The 27,365-nt window shown below is 41.7% G+C and overlaps 2 protein-coding genes across 2 annotated transcripts in view; one reads left to right on the plus strand and one right to left on the minus strand.

The window, feature by feature from the left end:
• The first annotated feature begins 2,757 nt into the window (after positions 1-2,757).
• LOC106590360 (caveolae-associated protein 4a) lies at positions 2,758-11,668 on the plus strand. Its single transcript, XM_014181299.3, has 2 exons — positions 2,758-3,422; positions 9,238-11,668. The coding sequence occupies exons 1-2, from the start codon at positions 3,066-3,068 to the stop codon at positions 9,814-9,816; spliced, it is 936 nt and encodes a 311-aa protein (XP_014036774.1). The 5' UTR covers positions 2,758-3,065; the 3' UTR covers positions 9,817-11,668.
• Positions 11,371-27,365, minus strand: part of dnah5l (dynein, axonemal, heavy chain 5 like) — a 76,305-nt gene continuing 60,310 nt past the window's right edge. The window contains exons 59-76 of the mRNA XM_082970631.1: positions 26,456-26,623; positions 24,333-24,551; positions 24,068-24,244; positions 23,674-23,868; positions 23,325-23,480; positions 22,818-23,000; positions 22,421-22,591; positions 21,837-22,215; positions 20,395-20,666; positions 16,936-17,100; positions 16,552-16,819; positions 16,307-16,428; positions 14,893-15,240; positions 14,509-14,697; positions 14,225-14,357; positions 13,919-14,127; positions 12,447-12,668; positions 11,371-12,147 (exon numbers count right to left, since the gene is read on the minus strand). Coding sequence (XP_082826757.1) covers positions 11,929-12,147; positions 12,447-12,668; positions 13,919-14,127; positions 14,225-14,357; positions 14,509-14,697; positions 14,893-15,240; positions 16,307-16,428; positions 16,552-16,819; positions 16,936-17,100; positions 20,395-20,666; positions 21,837-22,215; positions 22,421-22,591; positions 22,818-23,000; positions 23,325-23,480; positions 23,674-23,868; positions 24,068-24,244; positions 24,333-24,551; positions 26,456-26,623 — 3,795 coding nt within the window. The 3' untranslated portion in view covers positions 11,371-11,928. The remainder of the gene's footprint in view (positions 12,148-12,446; positions 12,669-13,918; positions 14,128-14,224; positions 14,358-14,508; positions 14,698-14,892; positions 15,241-16,306; positions 16,429-16,551; positions 16,820-16,935; positions 17,101-20,394; positions 20,667-21,836; positions 22,216-22,420; positions 22,592-22,817; positions 23,001-23,324; positions 23,481-23,673; positions 23,869-24,067; positions 24,245-24,332; positions 24,552-26,455; positions 26,624-27,365) is intronic.

A 27,365-nucleotide genomic window follows, 5' to 3' on the forward strand; every position in this document is an offset into this window, starting at 1 on the left:
GTTGTTGTAAATGGGAATGTGTTCTCAATCAGCGTACCTGTTGAAATGAAGGCAAAACCATTCAACACACGTCCTTTGTTTTCTTCCATCGAAGTTGCGCCTGGGTCGCTCCGTGTGTCACTCTGAACAACCTGCTTGCAACTCAATTGTAACTTATCACATGAAATAGAAATCAAACCTATTTTTATCAGTGGCAAGAGAAAAAGTCAATCTACAGCAGGGATCCACAACTCGCAAGGGCTTCTGATTCTACTGATAATGTATAACGGTTTCCATGCACTCTTTAGAATTGAATGGACCAATCAGTAACTGATTAGTTTACTTTATTTCATACTGAGGATACTGAGTACTGACACACTGTATTGAGTCAAATTCTTTGTCCAATAATAATCTTCCTATGATTAACAGAGATTACATTACCCATGCTATACTGAGATACCCAATCATGGAAGTTCCCTTGGACTAGCCTAAATATAATGATGGGTAGAAGACAAGCTTAGCATTCATATCATAAAAGGCACAACACTACACAAGGGAGTACACAGTTATTGAACTCTTAGGCCTGTAATCCTGTTGGACCCATGTTTTAAGTCTGTATGCAGTATCACAAGGTCACACATGTGATGTCACTCCCATAGTATGTAGGAGGCCCGGGGCTGTTCCAACATCCATACTAGCATACACTTCATGGAACGCATGCCCAACCTCTGTTCCGAGGGATCTGCCAGGGGATAGCATAGACCTCTCAGGTGACAGCATAGACCTCTGGATACCAATGTTAAATGGGGCAACAGTTGGCATGTACCTTAGTATAAAAGGTCTACTGTATTTGATGATAGACCTATAGAGGTTTTTCCAATTAAAGGCATGTTCTTGATTGTGCTATAGGCGCTCAAAGCAATATATACAGTTGAAGTTGGAAGTTTACATACACCTTAGCCAAGTACATTTAAACTCAGTTTTTCACAATTCTTGACATTTAATCCAAGTAAAAATTCCCTGTTTTAGGTCAGTTAGGATCACCACTTTATTTTAAGAATGTGAAATGTCAGAATAATAGTAGAGAGAATGAATAATTTCAGCTTTTATTTCTTTCATCACATTCTCAATGGGTCAGAAGTTTACATACGCTCAATTAGTATTTGGTAGCATTGCCTTTACATTGTTTAACTTGGGTCAAATGTTTTGGGTAGCCTTCCACAAGCTTCCCACAATAAGTTGGGTGAATTTTGGCCCATTCCTTCTGACAGAGCTGGTGTAACTGAGTCAGTTTTGTAGGCCTGCTTGCACGCACATGCTTTTTCAGTTCTGCCCACAAATTTTCTATGGGATTGAGGTCAGGGCTTTGTGATGGCCACTCCAATACCTTGACTTTGTTGTCCTTAAGCCATTTTGCCACAACTTTGGAAGTATGCTTGTGGTCATTGTCCATTTGGAAGACTAATTTGCGACCAAGCTTTAACTTCCTGACTGATGTCTTGAGATGATGCTTCATTATATCCACATCATTTTCTTTCCTTATGATGCCATCCCTCCTGCAGCAAAGCACCCCCACAACATGATGCTGCCACCCCTGTGATTCATGTTTGGGATGGTGTTCTTCTGCTTGCAAGCATCCCCCTTTTTCCTCCAAACATAACGATGGTCATTATGGCCAAACAGTTCTATTTTTGTTTCAATAGATCAGAGGACATTTGTCCAAACAGTACAATCTTGGTCCCCATGTGCAGTTGCAAACCGTAGTCTGGCTTTTTTATGGTGGTTTTGGAGCAGTGGCTTCTTCCTTGCTGATTGGCCTTTCAGGTTATGTTGATATAGGACGTTTTACTGTGGATATAGATACTTTTGTACCTGTTTCCTTCAGCATCTTCACAAGGTCCTTTGCTGTTGTTCTGGGATTGATTTGCACTTTTCGCACTAAAGTACATTCATCTCTAGGAGACAGAACACATCTCCTTCCTGAGTGGTATGACGGCTGCGTGGTCCCATGGTGTTCATACTTGTGTACTATTTTTTGTACAGATGAACGTGGTACCTTCAGGTGTTTGGAAATTGCTCCCAAGGATGAACCAGACTTGTGGAGGTCTACAATTTCTTGGAAATCTTGGCTGATTTCTTTTGATTTTCCCATGATGTCAAGCAAAGAGGCACTGAGTTTGAAGGTAGGGCTTGAAATACATCCACAGGTACACCTCCAATTGACTCAAATGATGTCAATTAGCCTATCAGAAGCTTCTAAAGCCATAACGTCTTTTTATGGAATTTTCCAAGCTGTTTAAAGGCACAGTCAACTTGATGTATGTAAACTTCTGACCCACTGGAATTGTGATACAGTGAATTATAAGTGAAATAATCTGTTTGTAAACAATTGTTGGAAAAATTACTTGTGTCATGCACAAAGTAGATGTTTTAACCGACTTGCCAAAACTATAGTTTGTTAACAAGACATTTGTGGAGAGGTTGAAAAATGAGTTATAATGAATCCAACCTAAGTGTATGTAAACTTCCAACTTCAACTGTAGCTAGTTGTCCAATGGTGCAATGGAAAAAATAATAACTTGCTTATAGAAGATGAGTGTAGAATGGATAGGGGGGTTTCCATTATCCCAGCCACACATCTTCCAAAAATGTAGAGGAGTCACTTAACGCTCAGTATTTTTAGCTAGGGCGAACGCATGTCAAATCTGGCCCCCATGTCTCTCTCTTTGTCTCTCTCTCTCTCTCTCTCTCTGAGCCCTGACTGGTGGCATCTGCCCTCTCATATCCCCCTGAGCTGCCCACACCCTAGAGAGGTGGAGCCTCCATGTCCTTTTGCATTTGACCTGGGTGAGGGACCAGTAGCACGGTGAGTCTCTTTGGCCGAGGTGTCTGCTGCCCTCCATGGCCCAATGATCCAGCAACCAAACCCTTCCTAACACCTGCTGGTCTGACAAGTATCAGGTCGAAGCTACCTAGAGGCCTGGTTACCCTTTCTGCGGTTTCTACTGACCACTAAGAAAAACAAAGATTTCTAACCTCAACCCTTTCCCTTTGGATCCGAGACGAGGCGGTTGACGACACCAACCATGGCTGATAAACTGGGTCTGGCTGTGGGGGATGACACGACGTCCATCATGGCGTTATTGGAGCGTGTGGCGGGCATCATTGACAACGTGCAGACGTGTCAGACACGTATGGAGGAGAGGCAGCTAGAATTGGAGAACAGCGTCAAGACCATCCAGGAGGACGTGGTGAAGCTGACGGTAAACCACGCTGCCACCAGCAGCACAGTGGACAAGCTGCTGGAGAAGACGCGGAAGGTCAGCTGCCACATCAAGGATGTCCGGGTACGGGTGGAGAATCAGAACATCCGTGTCAAGAAGGTGGAAATAACCCAGGAGGAACTGTTGGCCAAGAACAAGTTCCGGGTTGTTATCTACCAGGTAAGCCCATTCAGCCAATGTCATTGCTGTCAGAAGCAATGGGTACTCACCATTGTCATCTTCATCCTCTAACTGGTTATTTAAGGATCATACTCTCAAGAGTTCTAGAAGGATGTGGTAAATTGTTCAAACTCATGGACTTTAGTTGAGATTTTTCTGGCAGAAACAACATGGAGACAGGGGGCCTGAAAGCATCTGTTAAAATTGAGGGTGTTAAAAGTGAAATCAACGCATGGACTCTTTTAGATGGTTGAATGGTGCAGGCTTAATTTTACTTTGGCCTTCAAAGCTAACAGCTGCAAGCCTGCCGTTGACCTGATTATTTCAGGGCCTGAGTTGCCTTGACAGGACGTAAGATAGTGCAGTCTATTAAAAGGTTAGATGCTGCACTCAAGAATACGAATCTATGTGGCAGATTGCCAATGGCGATACGGAGCAGTCACGGACGGGGTGGAGTGGATCTTGGCTGCCATTTTATTTCAGACTCGAAAAGAAAGGGGGAGGTCAAATAACAAAGAACAAAATGCTTTTTCTATAAACAAACTGGATTCACTGGCAGCTGCATAATCAATGAAAAATATGCAGTTTGGCATGCAAGTGTGTGTGTGACATACAGTACTAATGTTAAATAAAAAACTACTGCTTTGAAGGCATCCAATGAGTTGATTTAATTCATACTCTCCCTTCTATGAAAATGGATGCTGTAATGAAAGATGACTCTAAAACCGGATCAATTTTCAAACTTTTTAACACCAGTTTTTACTCAAATGCATTACAGATAATGTTTTATTTTATATTAATATTACCACTGGTGTTTATCATTTTTGTATTGTGAAATTACTACAAACAGTAGTTTCTAGAAGTTACTTCAAATATTTTGGTAACAGTACGTACTTATGCTGTTTCCCTACAGTCTTGAAGTAAATACCAGGTAATAAGTGGGCTGTAAAGTGATACCAACTTAATTATACTAATTGCTCAGTACTCAATTTTGCAATACTTCAACTAACGTTTGCCTGGTCCAGAATGGGTCATACGGTTAAGACACTTCCATTCCATTTTTATGCTAAAGGGGAAGTGAAAATGAAACATGATAGGGAGGTTTAGGAATCAAACAAGAAGTGGGGACATCTGTGGCATGGTTACAGGAATGTTGGTTGATTCTCTTGGTATACTGGGATTGACTAATTCACCACACTGTCTGCCATTCTGCGGTTGTGCCATTTAGTGACCACTAGGTGCTCTTTTTATGTCATCATTTATATGAAAATTGGTAAATGCAAATTAGAATTCAAATGTAGCATTTTTTTTTTATAAACTGCACAAACCCAACATGTACATGGTTAGTGATGATTCACTTACATTTAGATCGGTATAAGGGGATTGAAAGAAAAAGATTATGGATGGAACTAATCTTCCTAAATTTCCCTTGTAGCCTAAACCTGCAGTGGCACAGATTTATCAAATCAAATCTTATTTGTCACATGCGCCGAATACAACAGGTGTAGACTTTACTGTAAAATGCTTACTTACGAGCCCTTTCCCAACAATACAGAGCTGAAAAGTATGAACGTTTGTAAAAAAAAAATAAAAATTAAAATGAAAAGATGAAGGAAATACAGTGGTAACATAAAATAACAACAACAAGAGTACTGGTACCAAGTCAATGTGCCGAGGGTACGAGGTAGCTGAGGTGATTGAGGTAATATAATTGACAATGTTTCGTCTCAGCAAAAGAGATGGCTCTAATGTTGACAACACATTAAAGTATCTCCCAATTTCTTTAGAGAAATAAACTGTAAAACAAGTTACTTTCTTGACAGAAATCAGCTCGACGTACTGTAAGGCAGTTCATGAATATTAATAAAGAACACCCTCTTTGTTTTTCCAGCTAATGTTGGGCAAGAGAACATTAAAATGGCAAAAAAAAGACTTATTTTGAATTTAAGTCAGAATATAACACTAATAGAACAGTCTCGCTCTCTCTCTCTCTCTAATAATGAAGAGCACCTCCAGTCTTTGTAAAGGGGTCTGCTGTTATTTGCTGGGTCTAAATGACAGCTGACAACATTATTCAAAGTTATTATACAAGGTTATTCTGAGAGCCTGCTGTGCACAGGGTTCTCTTTCTGTTTTTATTCTGAGAGCCTTTTCCTGTCAAGGCCCTCACCTCCTAATAAAGTATTAGGTATGAGGCTGTGATTGTCAATAAACCTCTCTTAGAATTATATGAATGCAAGGGAATAAGTAAGACATATTATTAAGTAAGAGAAATTAGTAAGTAAGACCAATTAGTAAGTAAGTAGGTAAGTCAGTCAGACAGTATGTAAATAAGTAAGTAAATATATAACTATGTACAAAATTATATAGTTTATACAGAAAATGAGGGAGGACATTCTCAGAATGATGTCCTCGTGATAGGGCTGTTATATATTGAAATTGTATTTAATAGACTTAAAGTCATTTCTTTGGCTTCATTTCGTCGAGTTTTATTGGGCTTGGCCTATCATAAAGGTTTAGCATGTAATCCTACGTGTGTGAGGCTGTAATTTTATGAAGTCAAAGGTTTGAACTTTTAGTGTAAGTGTTTAGATCAGGTGTTCTATAATACGTAAGAGGCATATTAATGATACAGTACATTAATAGTAGTAATATTTCATATAGCAAATGGTACATGCCTCGTTAGAGTATATTGGAACAGCACTGCAACTCTGAATTCAGCATTGGAAGAAAACGTCCTCACCCATAAATGGAACTTGAATAAGTGTAAGGCTTTGGCATGATACTTTGAAATTCAAAAGTTTTCAGACCACTTGACTTTTTCCACATTTTGTTACGTTACAGCCTTATTCTAAAATGGATTAAATTACTCTTTTCCCTCTTCAATCTACACACTATATCCCATAATGACAAAGTGAAAACAGGTTTATATACATTTTTGCTAATTTATAAAAAAAAAAAAGTAAGTTAATGCTTACAGCTGACCGCCCAGCCAAACTGAGCAATTGGGGGAGAAGGGCCTTGGTCAGGGAGGTGACCAAGAACCCAATGGTGACTCTGATAGAGTTCCAGAGTTCCTCTGTGGAGATGGGAGAACCTTCCAGAAGGACAACCATCTCTGCAGCACTCCACCAATCAGGCCTTTATGGTAGTGGCCAGACGGAAGCCACTCCTCTGTAAAAGGCACATGACAGCCCGCTTGGAGTTTGCCAAAAGGCACCTAAAGGACTCTCAGACCATGAGAAACAAGATTCTCTGGTCTGATGAAACTCTTTGATCGGAATGCCAAGCGTCACGTCTGGAGGAAACCTGGCACCATCCCTACGGTGAAGAATGGTGATGGCAGCATCATGCTGTGGGGATGTTTTTCAGTACCAGGGACTCGGAGGCTAGGATCGAGAGAAAGATGAACAGATCAAAGTACAGAGAGATCCTTGATGAAAACCTGCTCCATAGCGCTCAGTATCTCAGACTGGGGCGAAGGTTCACCTTCCAACAGGACAACGACCCTGAAAATAGCAGTGCAGCAACACTCCCCAACCAACCTGACAGAGCTTGAGAGGATCTGCAGAGAAGAAAGGGAGAAACTCCCCAAATACAGGTGTGCCAAGCTTGTAGCGTCATACCCAGGAAGACTCAAGGCTGTAATCGCTGTCAAAGGTGCTTCAACAAAGTAATGCGTAACGGGTCTGAATCCTTGTGTAAATGTGATATTTCCGTTTTTTATTTTTAATACACTTGCAAACATTTCTAAAAACCTGTTTTTGCTTTGTCATTATGGGGTATAGTGTGTAGATTGATGAGGGGAAAAAACTACTTAATCCAGTTTAGAATTGAGGCGGTAATGTAACAAAATGTAGAAAAAGTGAAGGGTTCTGAATACTTTCCGAATCTATGTAACTGCCATTCAAACACATGAAACAGTTGATGTATAATGTTAAGATATGTTGTTAAGACATGGTTTTTCTCTTGTGAACATTTCTTGAAAGGATGAATGAGCTGGAGGCCCATGGAAAACGTACTGAAGCATCTCCAATTCCCAAATAACTTCAAGCAGGAGAGGGAAACGAGAGACCCAAGTGAACCAGTACACATCTGATATATGCCAAAGACTATCAAACCAGTTCTCATTAAAAGCGTTATTTAATGAACACATCTAAATGAATGGTGCTAAACTCTCAGGTGACACAATGCTGTATCAAAACCTTAGTCTTTCTACCCAACTTTTGACATGTTGTGAAATACTGTAGGCCTTTATTCTATAAAGTGCATACATTTCGAATTATGTAATAAATTATTATTTTTGAAATATCATTAAAGTCTTGTGTTTTCATAGAATATTAGAGGCCAATAACTTAATTCTGAGATGCACGTAGAACATAATTAATTTACATTTTAGAATGGAGGGTGTTTTTTTTTTAAATGCTGAAATCATACTGTTATTAAGTGATTGTAGGTGGGGAAAAAACAGCCAATTAGGGTCAATCTGTGAATTTTTGTTGACTTGTCTTATTAACCCTTTCAGTCCCGAGACCCCAGCAAAAATCTCCTTTTCATTGACTTTCATTTATCTGCATGTCCAGCCTTTATATTTAGCCTCACAGTTAAGTGTTTTACCATTTTCTTTTCAGGACAACCAGGGCTACAAGTACAACTCAAAACAATTTGACATAAACAGTTGCATTCATAAGTTTTATTGACAAATGTCAATAAGAAAAGGTCAGCCAAAGCAAAAACCTGATCATTTTGTATTTATTTATATGAATGCTGTAAGTACAGAAATTGTTTGCTAACTGGGAAATTAATATCCAACTAGTCAGAGACAACTGTGCAGAGTTTGGTGTTTAAGACAGCAACTATGTGAGCTTATTGCAGTATTATATACGCCATGTCCTGGGATTTCCTATGATCTTCTATGTAGAAGAACCCCTTACCTTCTAATGACTCTTGTGTAGCTTGTGAGCATCATAGAGCAGAACATGTTACATGTGCATGTTCGTGAGAGCCTTTCAATTATAGTTTTTAATAGCTTGTAGCTCAAGTCATTCAAAAGTCTGTAGCTCAAACATCACACTTGAAAGGGGTTAGAATTCCAATTCGCGCCGTCATCATGGTGGGACTCATTGGGTTAACAGATATACAGTCCCAAATAATGGTTTGAACCAAATTCACTGATTAACTGAAGCTCACAGTGTGGGCTGGATACAGTGTTGGGTTGCAGATACCAATTTAGCTGCCATCTATGGTAATTCATAAAATTATTTATGGTTCTTGGCAGTGTCTTTCTTCATGAGTGGCTTCTCTCATTTCAAACATTGACTTTAATGAGTGAAGTACTGTATGAAACCTGAACCCATTAAATAACTGAGTTATGGGGACACGCAGCATTAAGCGAGAGCAGTTGGTCTATGCTTCTCAGGATTGTCAAGAAGTCAGATTCTTCATTCAACAACTAAGGCAAAAACGTCAATATTATGGCGGTCATTCTCCTCCCAACATCGATCAAGACTTTTAATTTCGGTCTTTATTTTCTATGTATTCAACCTCAATACTATTGCAATCCTTCTGTCAGAGCTCAGATGTCATTAAACCTGAAACAAAGTGCTACCACTTGATATTACAGATGTATACTAGCAGGCAGACAAAAAAAAGAAATGTTTTATTGTCACACACACTGGATAGGTGCAGTGAAATGTGAGGTTTTACAGGTTACAGATGTATACTAGCAAGCAGACACACAAGCGCTTTTGTGTATCCCTTTGGTTCTTTTGAGGTGGTTCTGAGACACTCAACCTGGTTTCTGATCTCATTACAGGGTGACAGTGAGGTGCCAGCTGTGGCAGCCGGAAAGGAACCCAAAGGACCCAGTCAACCCAAGGAACCCAAACCGTCGGCGGCCGAAGTGGAGCCAGACCACTTTGAGCTCCCCCCTGAGTCTGATGAGGAGTACATGGTGGTGGAGGAAGCCTCGTCCACGGCCGCCAAGATTAAGAAATCAGGCCTGAGCCGCATCGAGAGCTTCAAATCTACCTTCTCCCGCGCGAACATGACCAAGACGAAAGAGAACATGAACAGCAAGGTTGGCCAGATGGGTGAGCTCATCGTATCGACTGAGCGCCGGGAGAAGATCCGCCAGTCCGGCGAGAGGCTCAAGCAGTCCGGCTCGCGGCTCAAGGAATCTATTGCCAGCCATGTGCCAGCCAAACTGAAGAAGGAGAGGACTGTGGCAGAGGGCCGGGAGGGGGCCGAGGGGGTCACTGAGGATGCCGCACCCATCCCACCACCCAAGGGACGCAAATCCGCAAGCCCTGACCTCGCCTACACGGAGGTGACCAAGGAGGCTGAGGATGGAGAGGGTGAGGTACCGATAAATGATGTCAAGCAGCTCTCCTAAAACAGCGGTCAAGGAAACTGAAAAACAACATACATGTTATTTTTCCTTTTTTTTATTTTTTTGGATTTGCCTGTGACCCATAGTCCCAGTAGTCCCGGTCCCAGAAACAGGCCAGTTAGGGTGTCAACACGATGAGTTTATATAATCCACACACTCCTGTAACATTTGGAAGTCATCTTTGTTTTGGGAATTCAAGGATTTATATAGAACAAGTATATATATATATTTTTTCTTAACTTTTTCCTGTTTACATTAGACATGGACATGGACATTCAAGTATGCAAAACAAATAAACTGAAAAGAATTATAGCAAGTTTGTGGGACTGGACATTTTCTACAGACTTTCAACATCTTCATAATCAACATACTTACAATATTAAGGGACATTCAATTGTCGTTAATTTGCATGTTGAAAGGCTGAATATGGGATGTTAAGGCTAAACCACTGAAATGATGGAAGTTGAAATTGAGTTTTGGTATGAATGGTTTAATTAAGGTTAATGTTACATATGCAAAAGAATAACTTGACAGAGAAATGTCTTGTGTGAAGGTATGTGAAGAGTGATGAGCTTTAGGACTGCATGATGTCAATTCATGCCCGCCGAACCAGAATTCAGTGAATAGATGAAATTTCTTGTGCAGTTTTTGCAGAGAAAAACTAAAATCAGCTGTTGTCTGAGGAGTAATGTTTATATAAACATATATAACAAGTATATATCATTTCATAGGAAAATGGGTTAATTTCTAAATTGGGCCTTGGTAGCTCAGTTGGTAGAGCATGGCACTTCTAACACCAGGGTTGTGGGTTCGATTCCCGGAACCAGACATACGTACAGTGTATGCACGTATGACTAAGATAAAAGCTTCTGCTAAATGGCATATATTATTATATTATATGAAAGGGTGGGTGAGGAAACTACTGTGCATTAAGTCAAATATCTATGGATATGACATTTAAAAATATATAAATAATTAGCTATACAAATGGCCAGTAGGAATAGACATTTTAAGTACATAATTTAACTCCCTATGGACATAAGCAGATTCCTGAATATTTGCATATTTTGCTCATTTAGTATTGTTTAATATATGAAGCCATTTCTAGATATTTTTTGCTGTTATAGTGTGAGTGATTTGGCATGACTATAGATATTATTTCATGAAGTTGAGAGGAATTCTCTTGAGTTTATGCCACTTAACATATATAGGATGAATTTTAAGCCTCTCTGCTGCTAAGGAGAGGTAACACATTGTGCATGTTATTATCTTATTCAATTGTCCAATACTCTTGTTAACTGTAGATTTTGTTTCTATTCAATGAACACAGTTTAAAAAGGTCTAAACTCGGTGCGGTACTACAGTAACTGTTGCTATGGTAATTATTTGTTACACGTCCAACATATGTTAAGATAGTAGACAAGATAGTAGTCGAAAGCTTTTGTAAATTCCCATAAAACGTGTCGTAACAGCTTATGGCAACCACACTCGTATTACAACACACATAACCCAGTCATAAGTTACAGAACTGTGAGAAAAAAATTACTGACTGGCATCCTTGTTTGCTATGCTATGATTTATTACATAATTATTAAAATGTTATAAAAGTGTTATTACTATAATGCTACATGATGCTATTCAAATGCTTTTTGACAGGGTAAAGTGTCAGAGGGGTTGATTTTAGTGGATAAATTGGAATAGGGGAAACAACTATCTTTTCTACAGCACTTCATCAAATAAAATACCAGGATATGATGAGTTATTCAAAAACAAGAATTTCTATACGACTTGTGCATTGTTTACATCTACTGGTATTCTTTGAAAATATGTTTAATAAAAATTCCAAATATAGTAATTTGGCTGCACAAAATACTAGCATTATTGATTAATCAATTAATTTGCACTACGTAGACAAATAGTAATTCTGAGAAATCACTTTGAATTAGATAAACACACACATTGTCGTCATTGTCATATTCAGTATGTGGTTGAGACACACACACACAGTCACTCATTCACACACTCACACATGCACCCCTACCTATCCACTGCCTCCCCCCACACAAACATGTTTTGCAAAACTAAAATGGCTACCACTTGAAATGAAATTTCCACTCATTTGCAGTCACAGAGCAGAGCCACTCCCCTCAGAGTCCAGTGGTCAGGGGACTGGAAGGTGCGCAGCAGCAGGGAGAAGATGAAGGTGAGGTCTGTGCGTCTGGGTTTCTTATACACGGGACAGGGGTACAGGCTTATCCCTTGCTGACGCTTGGCATCGGAAGCCAAAGTGCTGATAGCATAGACGTGGACCACAGGGAGGACTGTGAAAAGGACCTGGAAGTGAAAGACGGGGGTGAGACTCAATAGGCTGGTTTCTAACAACTTCAGACTCAATGGAAATTCATTACAGACCTGGGTCAAATACATTATGTCAAATACAATTAATCAAGGTGCACTTGAATTTAGAGTTTTCACTTTCGGGACTATTTCATTGGTATGATCGTATACATTTTGTTGTTGTTGACAGCACCCAGGTCTGGTTCATTCAAAGTTTTTACCATCGATCTTAGTGAAGCAAATAATAATGAGCATAAATATTCCCAGTGGAAAATGAGATAACACTACATGCTAACCTTTGGAGGTGACTCTGTGAGTTTGGCGTTTCTCTTGTCCCACCCTGCCCCGTCCAGGAAGAGTCCGTAGATGTAGACTCCCCCCATGTCGTCTGGCGGCGGCGCTGTGACGTCCTCCCTCATCATCCGAGTGACATCGTTGTGCAGGACGACAGTGTCCAGAGCCCAGCCTTTGGCCAGGTTCATCCTCGTGGTCTCCTGCCTCATGGCAGTCAGAAAGCCCTATAACAAACCACACACAGTTTATCATGGCATGACTTTGAAAACATTTTTGCTGGGTGCTTTAAAAGAACACTCTTCAAAATCATAACATTTATATCATAACGTAATATACATCATTCCCAGGTAATACATAAACAGTACAAGTTCCACACGAAGTACTGTAACCAGATATTCATTGGTGTGACTGCCATGTCTGCTCCACCTCTGAGCTTGTACATTTGCAGTACGTGACTCGTTTCAAGAAAGTAGGCATATGTCACGGGTCACTATTTCACAGGAGAGCCATTTGAACGTGAAGTCGTTTTCATTTTAAGTTAAAACGTGTACTGTTAGCTATCAAGCTAGCTAACGTTAGCTGGCTGGCTCACTAGCTAACATTACATGTATGATCTTATTATTTGTATCTCAGAGCCATTTGCTTTGCTAGTTATAGCCTAATGTTAGCTAGCTAACATTGAATCTGGTTGAATAGCTACCTGCAGATTCATGCAGGGTAGTAACATCATGAGTTGTGATTATGGTTAATTGTTTACCTAGCTAGCTAGCTAGCTAGCTACATGTCTTAACAAAAGACTCCACTATGCAAGTAACCATTTCAATAGAATGTCACAGCAACAACTGTTGATAGATGTAGCTGGTAAATTCACTCTGGCTAACTACTCCGATTTCAGAGCACTCTCGTCTGAGTATGCCAGAGCGCAGAATAACTGACAAATTTACAAACGCTCAACACCAGTTGAATATGTCTGGTGTCAGTAAACGTTGGCAAAAAAGCATAAATTGTTGCCAGCAGCACAGTTGCAGTCACCAACACTCTGGATAACATAAAAACAGCCTAACCAGCTCTGCTAGGGTGAGTAAAATAGTCAGTGAGCTGTTCTCTCATTTGTGTCTTGAAGTAGCTAGCCAACGTTCGCCAGTTAGCTTGGGTGCTTGACTGCCGTTGTTAGGACAGAACACTCAGATCAACCCTTAAAGAGTTGGGTGGGGCTAAAACTTAAGAGGGTGTGAACGATGCTGAAGGGGTGCAGACAAAGAAGAGCTCTCCAGTAGGTACCAAAACATTCAAAGGCCATTTTCTCAAAGTTTATCAACTTTCAAAGCAGAATTACTTTCCCATTGTTCCTCAAATGCAGTGTATGATATACCATTGTAGCTCTGTGTCTCTGCTTTTATCCAATGTAAAGAAACACAATTTCAAATATTGCTACATGAGACCGAATCAAGGCGGTCGGTCACGTATATCCTACCTGTGGGTTGAAGAAACCAGTGAGCCAGAACTGGTGGGGCCGTCCACTGGAGATCCAGGTATGAAACTGCTGGTTCCTCTCCAGTAGCTCCGTGAACCAGAAGCCCAGCGTCGCAGAGTCCCAGCTGATCTTCCGCCACAGCTTGGGGATGCGGGCGTCATATATGCTGTCCAGGGCATCCCTCAAATCCTCTGACATGATAATGGTCCCTAATGGTAGATAGTTTAGTTCAGGGACTTGAAACCTATAACCAGACACAAAAGTCTCACTTCGATTTTGGAGTAGAGAAAATTTTTAGAGACTTACCATCAATGGCCAGTTTCAGATCAGTGAGGGTACTCCGTACACAGCCTATGATTCGCTGCATCCGGTCAAGCTCCTGCCGCAGAAAGATGTTCATGGGCTGGAAAAGGCCCATTTTCTGAAGATGAGTTCTCACCTGAAGCACAAAGTAGAGGGGACCTTATTATTGATGTAGTTGTTCAGTTGATCTGTGGTACATATGGTATCTTTACAGAGCCAAGATATAACAATTGTTGACCCCAACCCCTGAATGACACAATCAACCTTGTCCATGTCTGGTTGGTTACCTCATGTGGAACGTAGTCTGGTGGCAGCTTGTCCAGCATCTCGTTGGCCAGTTTCTGGACAGTGGCCTCTCTTGTCTCCCCTCCCCCTCCTCCACTGTCCTTGGGTTGGATATTGATGATGGTGCTTAGGATCTCATTGGCCATGTTTGTCTGGTACGTAATGTCAGCATTAGGATGAAGACCGAATACCTGTTGGTCACACAACTGTGATTAGTATATGTGTTGTATGTTTGAGTAGAGGAAAATATGTTTGTTGCTCCAGTGTGAATGTAGCCTATTCAAAAAGAACCAAAACCTGTCTAACATGAACTGTCTGCTAACTGCAAGCAGAAAATAACGATGTAGCACTAATGTCACACCAATAACATCTCTCCCCCCTCTTACCTCTGGCGAGTCGACCAGCGGCAGGGTCTCAATGTGGAGCAGGTAATCCGGCACATTCTTGGCTTTGGGTATAGTATAACCCTTGTAGAAACAGAACTTGTCGGCAAATGTGCTCTCGCTGAACCACACACGGGTGAAGGTGTTGAGAAGGTGTTTGTCCAGATCGTCTGTTACCCGGCCACCATATTGGACCTCGCCCAGCATATAGCGCAGGCAGCTCCAGTTGACGCCACGCTTCACGTCCAACTCATCCAGGTGGTTCTGGACAAACTGCATGCTGGAGGTAAAGTCTGCCTGGTTGAACTCGTACGGGATGTTCCAGCCCAGGGGGCCAAACTTACGCCTCTCCTGCATGGAGAAAAACCAACACACATGAGATTGATAGAGAGATTGATGGACATCATTGATTCATCCATTAATTCATTTATTTTCACTGGGTAAAATATCATTATAAGTAATAACTGTACAGAGGTACAGAGGCAGAGCACTACTAAGAACAGAGAAATACTGAGGCAGAGCACTAGTAAGAACCAGAGAAATACAGAGGCAGAACACTAGTAAGAACCAGAGAAATACAGAGGCAGAGTACTAGTAAGAACAGAGAAATACAGAGGCAGACTACTAGTAAGAACAGAGAAATACAGAGGCGGAGTACTAGTAAGAGACAGAGAAATACAGAGGCAGAGCACTAATAAGAACCAGAGAAATAAGAGGCATATCATTAGCAAGAACCAGCAAAATACAGAGGCAGAGCACTAGTAAGAACCAGAGAAATACAGAGGCAGAGCACTAGTAAGAACCAGAGAAATACAGAGGCAGAGCACTAGTAAGAACCAGAGAAATACAGAGGCAGAGCACTAGTAAGAACCAGAGAAATACAGAGGCAGAGCACTAGTAAGAACAGAGAAATACAGAGGCAGAGTACTAGTAAGAACAGAGAAATACAGAGTCAGAGTACTAGTATCTCCACCCGGCACAGCCAGAGGACTGGCCACCCCTCATAGCCTGGTTCCTCTCTAGGTTTCTTCCTAGGTTTGGGTCTTTCTAGGGAGTTTTTCCTAGCCACCGTGCTTCTACACCTGCATTACTTGCTGTTTGGGGTTTTAGGCTGGGTTTCTGTACAGCACTGATATATCAGCTAATGTAAGAAGGGCTATATAAATATATTTGATTTGAATTTGATTTAGTAAGAGCCAGAGAAATGCAGAGGGAGAGTACTAGTAAGAACCAGAGAAAAGGGAAGGAAAACATGGAACAGTAGATGGAAAGACTGTTATTGATGTGAACGCTGAAAATGTTAGAGAAACAACAGCCATTGGGGATATGGGTATTTAATATGATGGTATGATATGCGGATATAGATGATTATGATACGGGGTTGAATCGGGTTTGAAATGATGTTGTTTAGTCAGACCTGAACAGTAGTGTGGAGGAAGGCCACAGCGTATAACAGAGGTCTCCACTGGGGCAGGTTAGTGATATCCAGCATCTCCTGAGTCACACCGTTGTAGGTCCTTTTCAACCCTGCTTTCATACCTGGACACAACATAAGACCACAAATCTGGTATGACACAAATTAATAATACGAAGATACTGTATATGCCATGTTCATCAATCCAGATTATGAAAGTTAACACAGAAGAAGTGGTTTACATATACCTTGAGGAGGCTCATTGGTGAACTTGATGGAGGACTGCAGGAAGTTGATGGGGAACTTGGGGTGGACCTCGGTGGTCAGCCACACCCTACAACTGCTGTGGATGTTTTCGGAGTTGGTAACCGACTCCAGCAGCTCGTCCAGGAAGTCCAGGCCCAGGTGGCAGTTCTGGAGGAGGAGCCAACCTCCGTCAGCCATACTGTTGGCCAATAACCTGCGAGCGTGCACTTCCTGGCCCTGCCCCATGGAGATGGGTCTGCATGGTGCTCCCTACAGGTACACGCCGCACACAACATCAGCAAAACAGTCAAATAAATACAGTAGAAAACAGGAGTAGTCTAGGAGTAGGCTTAATCTAGGTCTGAGAAACTTGCCACTCAAGTTACCTTTGCTTTTGCAAGCCTCTCTATGTTCTCTGTGGGGTCGGACCCCATAGACAGGAAGCACACCATGGGAGTCCTCTTGTCACTCTCCGCCCACATGGACTCCATGTCCAGAATGACCCCCTCGGCGTACTTAGGCCCCAGCGACTCAGCGATGTAATGCCGTGCCTGGAACAAAAACCAAAGGGATTCACCAGCTAACGTGGCGAACACAGGCTATACCACTACAGCTGAGGATTTTCAACACGGAAATGTTTCATTAGCTTTGGATAATGCTTTAGATAAATCTATGGCTTTATTGGAGGTTTTCATTTTGTCGTTATTGAAGTGGCAACATTTGGTGGATCAAACTGGGTTCTAAGATGACAGAGAACTATGAAATAAAAACCTACATGTTTGAATCCACCTATTTTTATTTGTGAGAAGTTTATATTGCAGGGTGATAATTATATGGCCAATGGGGAAATGATTTTATTCTGATCACATAGCAATAACCTAAAGCAGAATCATTGACATGTTGCACAGAGGATCTGCAGCCTAGCAGCATAGACAGCAGTACTGTACAGTGGTTCTTCCTTTAAAAGTGAGTCGCATTCTATTAATAGAGATGATTAGAAACGCGTTGGCTGAAGAGACATAGACAGGTAGTATTCAACACCACACTGCCCAAAAGGAGAAGAAACATGTCTGGAGAACAAAACATTCGTTTTCAATTGAATGTGGAAAATGTTTGTTTACAGCACAATGTATAGTACATTGAGTGCATACATTTGTGTTCAGTGTATGTGATCCCTGCAGGACTTCAACCCACAACCTTGCCATTACTATCACCACAGCCACGGTCTTACCAACTATGTCACTCCACTTCCAGGAGCATGTAGGGTGATTCCACACCAGCGTAAGTCAAAAATATATGGTATCTGAAGAGGGCATTTTAGGTCTAAAAGGGCCTAAAATGGCCACTTTCATCATGATTTTCTCAAAAATGGTTTGTGATACAAATGTAAAAAACATGTCAAACATCCTTCCGCCCTATGAAGTTTCTATGTAAGAATTTCCAGAACAATCTGAGATACAAACAATATTTTGGGGCTACGCTGGCATGGAATCACCCTGTAGGTTTGTGGAATAGTCCTTGCCAGTTGTGGAAAAAGCACCAAATTGTCATACTTGAGTAAAAGGAAAGATATGTTAATACAAAATGACTCAAGTTAAAGTGAGTCACCCAGTAAAATACTACTTGAGTAAAAGTCTAAAAGTATTTGGTTTTAAATATACTTGTCACGATTCTCGTCGGTAGAAATGGACCAAAACGCAGCAGGCATGCGGTTGTTCATTTTGAACATTTATTCACTCCAAAATGAACACAAAAATAACAAACAGAGAACGAACGATAAACTGACAGTCCTGTAATGTTGACATACACTAACACGGAACAATCTCCCACAAATGACAAACACACCCTAATATATGGGACTCTCAATCAAAGGCAAATAGACAACACCTGCCTTCAACTGAGAGTCCCAACCCCAATTAACCAAACATAGAAACAGACACACTAGACTCAACATAGAATACCTGAAAACCAAACAGTGCCCAAAAACCCCGGAATACTTAAATCAAATGCCCCTTCAACAAACACACCACCCCGAACCACATAAAACGAATACCCTCTGCCACGTCCTGACCAAACTACAATACCAATTAACCTTATACTGGCCAGGACGTGACAATACTTAAGTATCAAAGGTAAATGTAACTGTTAAAATGTACGTAAGTAAGTATACAAATTAAAAGTATAAATCATTTCAAATTCCTTATATTAAGCAAACCAGATAGCACCATTTTCTTGTTTTCTAAATTACAGATAGCCAGGGGCACACTCCAACACTTTAGTGAGTCCACCAGATCAGAGGCAGTAGATGACTAGGAATGTTCTCTTGATAAGTGCGTGAATTGGACCATTTTCCTGTCCTGCTAAGCATTCAAATGTAAGGAGTACTTTTAGGTGTCAGGGAAAATGTATGGAGTAAATAGTACATTATTTTCTTTAGGAATGTAGTGAAGCAAAAGTTGTGAAAAAATAAAAATAGTAAAGTAAAGTACAGATCCCCCCCAAAACCTACTTAAGTAGTACTTGAAAGTATTTTTACTTTAGTACTTTACACCACTGGTCCTAGCTTAGTAGATATTTGGCAAAGGGCCTCAAACTCAGTTTCCACCTGTCATGCGTGTCAAAATGTAATCAGCTGCCTCCCCTTAGTACGTACATGTGGGTAGAATTTCTAAAATGGAGACCTCAGATCAGATTTGACATGGGAATTCAGTGCCTTAGCTCCTCCGGCTGTCCAAAAGTGGGGAGAAGTGTGACATTTCACAAAAGGTGGGAAAGTACCACAGCCTAACCCTACTTCTATGCCTATTCATTTTAATAGAGTTCCTGCATACTTTGTGCCAAATTCATTTAGAACTTGTTGAAATATTATCGAAGCCATTCAATTTCGCTGATATTAAATGATGATAAAATGTATTCACTTTGGTTTACTGATGTAAAACTAGACATTGTACCATCAACAGTTCTTTGTCTTGTTTCTTCAGACAAACATAACATTTACTCAGTGTTTGAAGGATTTGGACCCACCCTACACAGTCTGGTTTGTGTAACTTGGCAATGGTTTGGTCGAGAAGGAGAGATGGTGGATTTGGTCCGCTATGCGGACTGTCAGCTGTTCGCTCATTTCAGAGAGGCTTTTTATAGTTCCCTCCCAAGTCAGAACTGAAAGGGGAGACACTTGTCTGTAACGTACGCATTTGTAAATGATTACAGTACACCTGTGCTTTTCTCTCTCTCTCACCATCTTCCCCAGAGTTTCTACGGTTACTAAATAAATGAACTTGTGAAATTACATCACTCAGCAAGTCTTAATTTAGATTTGAAAAAAAAAGGTAATTTGCTCTTGAATGGTATGACAAGTTTGAGGCCAGCACGTTTATTTGACATTTTAGTCGTTTAGCAGATGCTCTTATCCAGAGCGACTTCAGAAGCAATTAGGATGAAGTGCCTTGCTCAAGGGAACATCGATAGATTTTTCACAGAGTCGGCTCTGGGATTTGAACCAGTGACGTTTCTGTCACTGGCTCAAAGCTCTTCACTGCTAGGTTACCTGCCACCTTTATTTCTGGAGCACTGTGCTTGCATAAAAATATTAAAAGGTACCATCCAGACTCAAGGAAAGATTAATAACGTTTGGGTTGTTCTGGGTCAAAAGCTTTTGCTCTATGTGGGAAATTACATTTTATTGAAAGGGTAAATACAAACTAGTATCTTGAAAATACACGGATATGCATTTCTTCTGTTGAAACAAAAATATATTGTTGCCGATAACACAGGAAGTGTTGATTGAGCAGACACTGACCCAATTCGTACGTGAGGCCTAAATAACAACAGATAGGCACACCCACCTGTGCAATGGTCCGGTCAGGGCACCAGCTCCTGATCAACAATAACTTCCTGAATGTGTCCAGCATGCTGTCGTATCCGTCAGGCACCGGGGCCTCCTCGGGGGCAGGCTCGTCGAACCAGGCCCTCCAGGAGCGGTCGTTGTGGGTGACCTGGGTCAGCAGCTGGGTGAAGGGGTGTACGCTGGACAGCTGGACCAGGTTCAGCCACGTAATGTCCAGGATCCAGCGCCGCGGCTTGGGTTCCACAGAGTTCAGATCCAGGGCTGCACCTCCTAGGAGAGGAAGAGATATATTCCATATGTGTATAACTATACACTCATTTGAAGTTCTAAATATGTGTAAGATCTTCTGTAATGCATGGTGCACAGTTAATATCCTTACTACTCATGGTTTAATAATGATCGAATTGAATAACGGCAACAAATGTAAGAGAGAGATAGTGAGAATTATTAAGCTTCCCATATGACGACGCACTGCCGATTTGTAACAAATCTCACATCTCAATTTACACAAATCTAAGTGGGGTTGAGGGTGAAGAAGCACATTAAACTCAGAGGGTTTGCTTAGTGAATACTGGGTTCATTTTAAGATGGAAGCATGACGGATAACAATTCTCTTTACTGTAAAGGTTGAAAACTAGTCAATGTTGGAAATAAGAGGAACTGTATGCAAATACAATAAGAGCAGTACATTATACAAATACATTATAGCAGTCAAAGAAAGTCCTAATACCATTGGTGTGTGAGAGGGGGAACTCGAGGGGCTAAAATAGATCTGGATGCATGCAGTCAGCAGTGTGATGTAAGCTGAACTAGGGCTGGGGTATTCAGTTACCCCCCTTGTGGGTGGGCCAAGTCGCATGTGAGACACACTATGAGATACCCTACATGGGTGATAAGAGCAAAGTGATGGGTGTCACTCTTTTCGTTGTGAAAACACATTGATATAGGTATGTGTGATTGGTAATGACAGATATAAATTGAAGGGTTATGTTGAAATTGTCTTTTTTAAATCGCAGATAGGTGACCAGGAAAATATAGGCTCTAGGGTACAGTTAGGACTCACAATTTATCCTGGCCAGGTCATGTGGTCAGTCTTACTATAACCTAATCATAAATCATACACGGTAGTAGTCAGGTAGGGATAAAACTAGTTTCCGTTATTGGAATGCTACTGTTTAAACTCATTGCTTCTATGACAGGTTCTGAAATCTTAATCTTACAGCAATAAAAATTGGATGCAAAAACAAAAAAAAGGTGTGCTCTATTTAGCTATCAATGTCATTTCCAAGTTGGATGTCTGGGAAGTTAAAAAAACATCAGCCACATTCATAAAAACATCAGCCACATTCATAACAAATCAGGAGGTACTGAAACAATTCAACGTTAATGTGATAAAGGTCTGAAAGTTGCAATGGAAAATATGAATGTAACTGGCTGAACCTTTGATGAAGGTTTGAAAGTCGCTGTGGGAGATGTCCCTGGCCTGCAGGTCGACCTTCAGGGCCAGCAGGAGGGTGAAGAGGAACTTGTGATCCTCATACAGGCCTCTAGCTGTATATCGAAACGCCTGGTAGGTCAGAAACTCAATGATGTTGAGGATCCTTTTAGAGGTGATCTGGGACTTGGTGGATTTCTCCATGGATGAGTCGAAGATGCCCAGGAACTGGCGGAGGGAGGTCTGGTACATGATGTTGACCAGGCTCATCTCCACTATGAGGAAGTACAGGATGCTGCCCCGTGTGGCCACCGGACGGTACTCCTCCCTGGCCAGATTGATCTTCACCTCGGTATCGGCTGCCACCTTTAGCTTCTCACTCACCTGTTGGGAACATTTTAAGCACAATGTTGGACTACTGTGTCACAAATCTGAGAACATTTAAATCAATACATATAGTGGAAATACATATAGGTATTTCTAAAAATGTATTTAAAAAAAATGATGCTCTTGCATGTATTCATTTCTTTCATACTTCATAATTGGAAAGAAATCATGCACATTTGGCCAATCCAAAACACACAGATACCTCCTCTGCTGTGGTCTTGGTGACTCTCAGGACCTCGATAAGGGACTCGTCCTCCACCAGAGAGCCCTCAGTACTGGTCAGTCTGTACAGGAGGTTATCCTCCAGCTCCTGCATCTTCCTCTTGTTGGAAGTCACTTCCTCCAAGAGCTTGACACGCTCCGACTCCAGCTCCTGAGAGAGAGAGAGAGAGCGAGAGAGACAGAAACACACACACACACACACAGACAGAGAGAAATAAGCATGTCTTGTAAGAGCAAGGAGGTACTTGAATTTCTTTGAACTCTGAATAAACTCTGTGTGACTGACAGCTGTATTTGACTAGCTTTACTCAAACAATATGAATGGCAACCCCAGTTATGTACTCGATAAGTAGACTGCATAAATGGGATCCCTGTACCTGTTTCTCTATTTGGATGACCCGACCAAGCAGCTGGTCCTCCAGGCCTTTGAGAGTGACAGTGAAGTCCACCACAGCAGTCTTAGCACTGATCTCAGGAGTGTAGGCCGGGTTAGCCAGCTTAGTGGTGATATAGAGGGTGAACTCCTTCATCACATCCACCTCTTTGTCTCCTACCTTCACCTGGGGACAGGACAGGCAACAGAGGGCTGGAAGAGATACTCTATGAAATGGCAACAGAGAGCCGGAGGCTTGTTGTCATAGCACGGGCATCTTGGAGCCAATATGAAAAACGATTACGTTCATATCCCCATAGAGCTTAATAAAACAAAAGGGGGTCGAAACTAGAGCAAAAAATTACAGTTTTCCAGGCACTATTATAATTACCTATCAAATAGTATTTGCAAACTATCAGCTGTGCAAGCACAAACATGACTCCAAGATGTTTAACTCCAAGACAGCACAAACCCTATACATCTACATTGATGACAAAAAGCAGCATATTACTTTATACGTGGAGCCAGACTTGATGAAGTTCTTCTCCAAAATGTTGTCCAGGGCAGGGTCTAGCTCCTCTCCTACGTCCTCGATCAGTAGGGGGCGCCCCAGAGACATGCTGTCCTCCAGATGGGAGCGGAAGTACTTGTGGTTCAAAGACGTCACCTGAAACAGTCAGTAACAGACATGGTAATATAAACCTATGTTCACTTCATGGTTTATTTTTATTGTTTTATACAAAACAGGTAGGGTCAAGTTCATTTGGATTAAAGAAATGTTGTCTGTTTCTCCAGACATTTATCTCATACAGACTGACTTTTTATGGGTGAGATAACTGTAGCTACTCAGTCCTCGTTACCTCTAGCTCCCTGTCCTTCTCACGGTTCTTGATCCAGATCTTTCCCTGGCCTTGTGGGTCGATGAGGAGGGGGTAGCGTGAGGCCTTGGTGACGATAATGCCGTTCTGGATGGACAGGTCGTCATTGGGTAGGCCCTGAAGGTTCCACTCCCCCACAGTGGCATTGTCCACCAGCATGCTGATCACATTCAGCTCCTACAGCGGTTATGGTCAATTCAAGGTCAATTCCAGTATGGTCTCAAACAGCACAACTAATCAGCTCAATGTGATCATTTTGTCCAATGATAATATCAAATGTAGTGACTATGTACTAACATCATTGTTACAAAGTTAAGACCTTGTATCTATATGGACAAATGGGACAAGAACAGTGAAGAGTGTAGCTGAGTCTTACATCACTGTAGGGGATGTGGTGGCTGCTCATCTCCTTTCTCCAGAGCTGCAGCAGTAGGTTGCGGTATTCCTGGTTAAAGGGACCAGCGTAGGACAGGAAGCCAGTAGCCAGCAACACGTCCCCAACCAGGTGTCTGATCTGAGTCTGGAACAGGGCGCTGCTCTCGGTCCAGCGGATCTGACAGACAAACACAACAAGATAGACGCATGGAGATGTCAACAACAATAAGGCATGACAGTTTGAGGAGTTGGCTAAAGCGCCTCACCTTCTCACCACCAAGCCCGTCGATTAGTGCGGTGGCGTTGGCCATCTTGCGTCGGCAGACCGTGGCGTCGTCCATTAAGGTCTGCTTCTCCCTCATGGCGGCGTCATAGAGCGCCTGCACCTCATCCAGCTCCCGCTGCTTAGCGTCTAGCTGCTCCTGGGCTCGGGACAACTCCCCCTGGGCCACACCAAGTCGGGCCTCCTGCAGGGTCAGGTTGGCCTGGGGACATATTTAAAATAATTGGTTAGGTGAGTAACCTTGTTTGAGAACTGAGGACTTGCGTTAGCTCCCTGAGCTAATGACTAGGCTGTATGTAACTCAGTGGGCTAACACAGACTTGCACAGTAGTGTGCAGAAGACCTGGGTTTGTACCCAGCCAGTCAAGGGGGGGTGAAGTGCAATGGAAGTGGTCGCGTTCAAAAGTGTGGTGTCACTTAGAAATGTCCTTGCTTTTGAAAGAAAAGCAATTTTTTTGGTCAATTTAAAATAACCACAAATTGATCAGAAATACAGTGTAGACATTGTTAATGTCGTAAATGACTATTGTTGCTGGAAACAGCTGATTTTAATGGAATATCGACATAGACGTACAGAGGCCCATTATCAGCAACCATCACTCCTGTGTTTCAATGTCACGTTGTGTTAGCTAATCCAAGTTTATAATTTTGAAAGGCTAATTGATCATTAGAAAACCATTTTGCAAAAATGTTAGCACAGATGAAAACTGTTTTTCTGATTAAAGAAGCAGTAAAACTGCTTTAGACTAGTTGAGTATCTGGAGCATCAGCATTTGTGGGTTCGATTACAGGCTCAAATTGACCAGAAACAAATAACTTTCTTCTGAAACTCGTCTATTCTTGTTCTGAGAAATGAAGGCTATTCCATGCGAGAAATTGCCTAGAAAGTGAAGATCTCGTACAACGCTGTATACTACTCCCTTCACAGAACAGCACAAACTGTCTCTAACCAGAACAGAAAGAGGAGTGTGAGGCCCCGGTGCACAATTGAGCAAGAGGACAAGTACATTAGAGTGTCTAGTTTTAGAAACAGACCTCAACTGGGACATGTCCTCAACTGGCAGCTTCATTAAATAGTACCCGCAAAACACCAGTCTCAATGTCAACAGTGAAGAGGCCATGGATGCTCTTGGCAGAGTTGCAAAGAAAGCCAAGTCTCAGACTGGCCAATAAAAGAAAAGATTAAGATGGGCAAAAGAACACAGACACTGACAGAGGAACTCTGCCTAGAAGGCCAGCAACCCGGAGATGCCTCTTCACTGTTGACATTGAGACTGGTGTTTTGCGGGTACTATTTAATGAAGCTGCCAGCTGCCAATACTCCTCTTGCTCAGTTGTGCATCGGGGCCTCCCACTCCTCTTTCTATTCTGGTTAGCGCCAGTTTGCGCTGTTCTGTGAAGGGAGCTGTACTCAGCGTTGTACGATATCTTCAGTTTCTTGACAATTTCTCACATGGAATAGCCTTCATTTCTCAGAACAAGAATAGACTGATGAGTTTCAGAAGAAAGTTCTTTGTTTCCTGTCCATTTTGAGCCTGTAATCGAACCCACAAATGCTGATGCTCCAGATACTCAACTAGTCTAAAGAAGGCCAGATTTACTGCTTCTTTAATCAGGACAACAGTTTTCAGCTGTGCTAACATAATTGCAAAATGGTTTTCTAATGATCAATTAGCCTTTTAAAATTATAAACTTGGATTAGCTAACACAACGTGCCATTGGAACACAGGAGTGATGGTTGCTGATAATGGGCCTCTGTACGCCTATGTAGACAGTCAATTGTTTTTAAATCTGCCGTTTACAGCTACAATAGTCATTTACAGCGTTAAAAATGTCTACACTGTATTTCTGATCAATTTGATGTTACTTTAATGGACAAAAAAATGTGCTTTTCTTTCAAAAACAAGGACATTTCTAAGTGACCCCAAACTTCTGAACGGTAGTATATATAATTGTGTTAACTCCCTGAACTAATGCCTAGGCTTTGGGTCAATGGGCCAACACAGTGTTAAAGACCAGAGTAAAATCTTTCTCAACCTACTTTTGGTACATATCTATACAGTATATTCCCTTCAAAGAAGGGTCCATGGTTGTTGAGTAGTGTACCTTCAAAGGGAGGACCTCTTTGTTAATGGAAAAGAAGTCCTTCATAGCTTCAGTCCAGGAGCAGAGGCCAGCCACGTTACCACAGATCCTCTTGGCTGCCTCCAGGTTGTAGTCCTCCATGTCCAGGTATGGTGCCAACAGCTCCACTACCTCCTCAGTGATAGAATCCTGGTGACGTGAGAGTACAAGAGTAAACACATGCATTGGAAGTGATGTAGGGGCATAAGTCGTAATGGAAAGTACAGAAAACTGGAATCTGACATCCGTTATGTTGTAATTACATGTTCTATTACAGGGATATTCAACTTCAGGCAAGGAAGACAGAAAAACTGTAATTCTGATGTTCCGTCTCTTTTAAATTAGGGGCACCAGGTAAGTGGGCTATCTGGCCAATTAGTTCATTTGATAAACATCTATTAAAAGGCTCATGACAGATTGGACAGAGGAAGGTCAGTCAGTCATATCAGACGGCATGTTGTTTCACAATTCCAAAAACACCATGTTTCTCTGAGTGTTTATGGGACAAAGGGTTTGATATCAGGTTCCTTGACTTCACTGGCACCTCTGTTTCTATTTCACACTGCCACACAGTCACTATGCGGGGGCTATCCCCTGGCGTCCATATTTCACTGCCTGGACAGCTTTCCTAATCCCCTCATAAGTAAGTGATTGTGTGTGTGTGTGTGTGTGTGTGTGTGTGTGTGTGTGTGTGTGTGTGTGCAGACAGTTTGGGGAAAAAAAACTCTAGAGAGTGAATGAAAGTGCTGTATTGAAGCCACAAATACTGATAGACAGTGAATGACAGAGTTGTATTTATAACCTAGGCTAGTAATGATCTGAGAAGGGGCTTTACTTTGAAACCTGTTAGCTATACTGTAGGTGACACATTTTAGAAAGAGAGTCCCCATAG

The sequence above is a fragment of the Salmo salar genome, chromosome 29, assembly GCF_965601325.2.
Source record: "Salmo salar chromosome 29, fSalSal1, whole genome shotgun sequence".
Taxonomy (NCBI): Eukaryota; Metazoa; Chordata; class Actinopteri; order Salmoniformes; family Salmonidae; genus Salmo; species Salmo salar.